This window comes from Trypanosoma equiperdum, assembly GCF_001457755.1.
Source record: "Trypanosoma equiperdum strain OVI genome assembly, contig: ctg_1707, whole genome shotgun sequence".
NCBI lineage: Eukaryota > Euglenozoa > Kinetoplastea > Trypanosomatida > Trypanosomatidae > Trypanosoma > Trypanosoma equiperdum.
This window is the reverse complement of record NW_027123735.1, coordinates 1-3552: the sequence shown is the minus strand read 5'-3', so window position 1 is coordinate 3552 and position 3552 is coordinate 1. Positions and strand designations below refer to the sequence as shown.

The following is a 3552-nucleotide window of genomic DNA, read 5'->3' as shown; positions in this document are numbered from 1 at the left end:
TTCTAAACTTTGAAATATTGAATATATTTTAATGTTTTTTGATGAAAATTTGGAAATCAGTAGAAATCTTTAAATATACGTATAAAAGTTGTTTGTAGGTTTAAAGTAGTATGGTAACAAGATATGGATAATGAGTACTTTTTCAACGCATTTCCGCTTTATTTCTTTTTCGGATATTAGTCATGGTCATAATTGTAACGGTATGTAAAATAATAATAATAATGATATTTATAGGAGAGTGTTGTGAGTGTGCACATACAAATATTATAATAAAAATGAAAGTGGTGATGAATAATAAATGTAACCGATAAAATACACTTGAAAAAATGGCGAGAGTGTAAAACATTAGCATGTGGTTGGTGCAGTGAGTGATTCCGCGTGAAAGTATGAGGAATATTGCTAACGGAAAGGCACAAAGATTTAAAGAAAGAGATATGTAAGTGCTGTTTCAAACAGAAACATCATTATAAGCATCATAATGTACAAGAAGGTGATTAAGTGGTAACAGTGGAGGGATAGAATTCAGGTTAAAATAAAAAGGAGTCTCTTTGTTTTTTTTATAAGCAGTAACAGAAGGATATGACACAGAATGAGATTGTACAACATATTTCACTAAAAAAGTGATTGATTTAACGGCGGGAATTGTTCATAAAATAGTTTCTATTCCCTTAGAAGATCTTAATATTCAACTGTGACAGAAAAGCAGAGACGGGACGAGATCAAATGATTGTGTAAGTATTAAATAATGTTAAAGTCAAAATCTCAGCAAATATGTTAACAGTGGTCAAAATTTGTGTGAAACAAAGTAATAATATTGTCTGGGAAATTTTTAAAAATAGGACTACCAATAGATTACCTATGACAGTAAAAGAAGAATAGAAATGAAAACTGCTTAAAATAGCACGTATGTGAACTGTTAGGTGACGCTTTATGACGTACAAAATGATAAAATCAGAACACAGGCCCTTCACTGGTGGCCCAAGAAGCAGCCATACCCACCGTTTAAAGAACGTATGACTCACATACAAATACACTGTGACACACCATTGAAGGGCCGCATCAAGAAACTCTAAAGAAAGAGGATACAGAAAGGACCTTTTCTTCCAAACATGAGGCTATAAAAATTTACACGAAAACAGGATAATGGAACAAATTGATAAAGGCTATGCGGAGTATAGCGATGGAGCTATATCATTATAGACAATGCGTCTTGCAGAAGGAAGTTAACCAGCGGTATAAACCTATTGTTACCAAAAATAATAAATGCAATAGATATAAATATATAACAAACTTAGTTGGTATTTTAAAGTGAAGATTCTTTGATTGAGCTGAGTGCTTTATTTTTTCAAATCTTCAATCCTAAAATCGAAAAAATTGTAACAATTCACCACACTGACAGTAACCAAGGGGAAAGCTGTATAAACGACAAGCTCAAACAAGGCTCGAAGAAAATCCATAAAATGCAAAGTCCTGTATATGTTCTACTAGTCACACTAGCCGTCGTTAACACTGCAGAAGCACACGACCCAGCCACAGGACACATCACAAACCTTTGCAAAGAGGATGACTATCTCCAGGCTGTGACAACGCACCTGTCAGGGTTGCTATCGCCAGTCAGCAGTGCGCTAGCAGAGTTAAAAAGATTTCAAAAAGCATGGCAGATCGGCGAACGACAAGCCGCAACAGCAGACACTCGCTGCCTCTACACTGCCCTAATCAACAAGGCAGCTGAAGAAATAGCAGGCGCCGAAGCTCAGTTAGAAGCCGACCGGTCAACAATAACCAATGCTCTTTTTTTAGTCGAGAGGCAAAGGGGAGTTTTATCAGCAGCCCACCAGGCGTCCAAGCTTCAAATTACAGATGCAGCAAGCGGACACGACGGGACCGGCAAAAGCGGCACCGCGATCGACCTAAACTTTGAGACTAAGGTGGGGACCAGAGAGGCGTGTACGCCTACCAAAGCAGGAACAAGACCAAACTACGGCAGCGCAATACCAGCAGTAACGAAATTAACCAAAATGAAACTGACCAAAGTAGAGGACATACAGAAATTAACTCAAAAATCCAAAAATGCTCTAACCGGCATGACGTCAGGCTGCCAAACCACAGGCAATTTACAGGGCCTAAACGGCGCCCTGAAAAACTGTCAGGTAGGCGGGACGCCAGCTGCTAGCTGGGCTTACACGCCAGTCGCAACGCACACATCCACGACAAAGACGAATATATTCGAAGACGGCGACAAGACAGGCAGCTGCCACTCTTCGCTGAGCGCAGTGGATGCCACCAAACCACTACACGAGCAGCTGGCCAAAGCCCTCTGCGAAGCACTCAAGGTTAAACCACGCATACCAAATACGCTTAAAACACAGACAGGCGCGACGCTTGCCAACGACGACATCGTCCTTTTATCAGTAAGAAACTGCAATCCAAAGTTCCAGACAATCGCCGACATTACAAACGCGGACCAAACAAAAGACTTCAAGGCATATATAACCAATTCCTACGGCAAAGACGCCGGACAATTCGAAAAAAACTTCATAACAAGTCTCCAAGCGACGAATACACAAACAAGAACAGAGAGCAAAACAGAAAGCAAGAAAATAGAAGAACTAGCGGAACCAAAATCGTTAGCCGCAACAATAAGTCATTTGGAGGGAAAAAGAATTAAAAAGGAACTAGAAGCCGAAAAGAAGAGCGAACCTCAGACAGCAGTGAATCCCCAAAAAGAAGAAAAATGCAAGGACAAACCAATAGAGGAGTGCAAAGATGAAAATGGCTGTGAATTTCAAGAAGGAAAATGCAAACTTAAAGAAGGAGCGAAAGTAGAAAATGATGGAAAAACAAACACAAACACCACAGGAAGAAATTCTTTTTGTGATTAAAAAGGCACCTCTTGTGCTTGTAGTTTTGTTTCTAGCATATCACTTTTAAGAATTATTGGGAAAATATTTTTTCTCAATTTTATGAAATATATGAAAAGATGCTATTTTATAAGAATATTTTAACACTTTTGTAAAACCTTTAAGGAAATATGAATATTTAAGAAAAAATTTAAAATATGAAAAATTTAGTAAAGAATGTATGAGAGTGGGATATGGGTTTAAAATAGTATAGTGATAGGGAATGAACAATAGGTGTTATTATAATTAAGCTTATTTTGTTTATTATGTGTATAATAGTGAGAGGTATAATTATGATAATGATAACGATAGAAGAGTGTTGTGAGTGTACATTTATTATATTATAGTGTGAGTTGTTGTGAAGACAAAATGACGGAACAAAATAGTAGCAGTAAAAAAATGACAAACGTGAAATGGGAGTAAGTGATGGTGGAAGTGAGAGAGTAAACTACAAATATTATTAAAGGAAGAAAAGAAATTAGAGAGAAAGAAAGGAATATGGAGAATTAGCAGAATTTAACTAAAAATATAATGATGGAAATCATCGTCATACGCGAGGGGATGTAGAGGGAAATAAGAGAGAGAGAGTACAGTGCACAACCGAAATGAAAGCATTGGGCAATCTTCAAAGTCAGCGATAGAAGAAGCAACA

At 37.5% G+C, this 3552-nt stretch overlaps 1 pseudogene across 1 annotated transcript; it reads left to right on the top strand.

Annotated features, from left to right (window-relative positions):
* Window positions 1–1475: 1475 nt before the first annotated feature.
* Window positions 1476–2916, top strand: TEOVI_000812300:pseudogene (annotated as a pseudogene). Its single transcript is given in 2 exon segments — window positions 1476–2870; window positions 2872–2916. Coding segments are annotated over 2 exon segments (1440 nt in total).
* The last annotated feature ends 636 nt before the right edge of the window (window positions 2917–3552 follow it).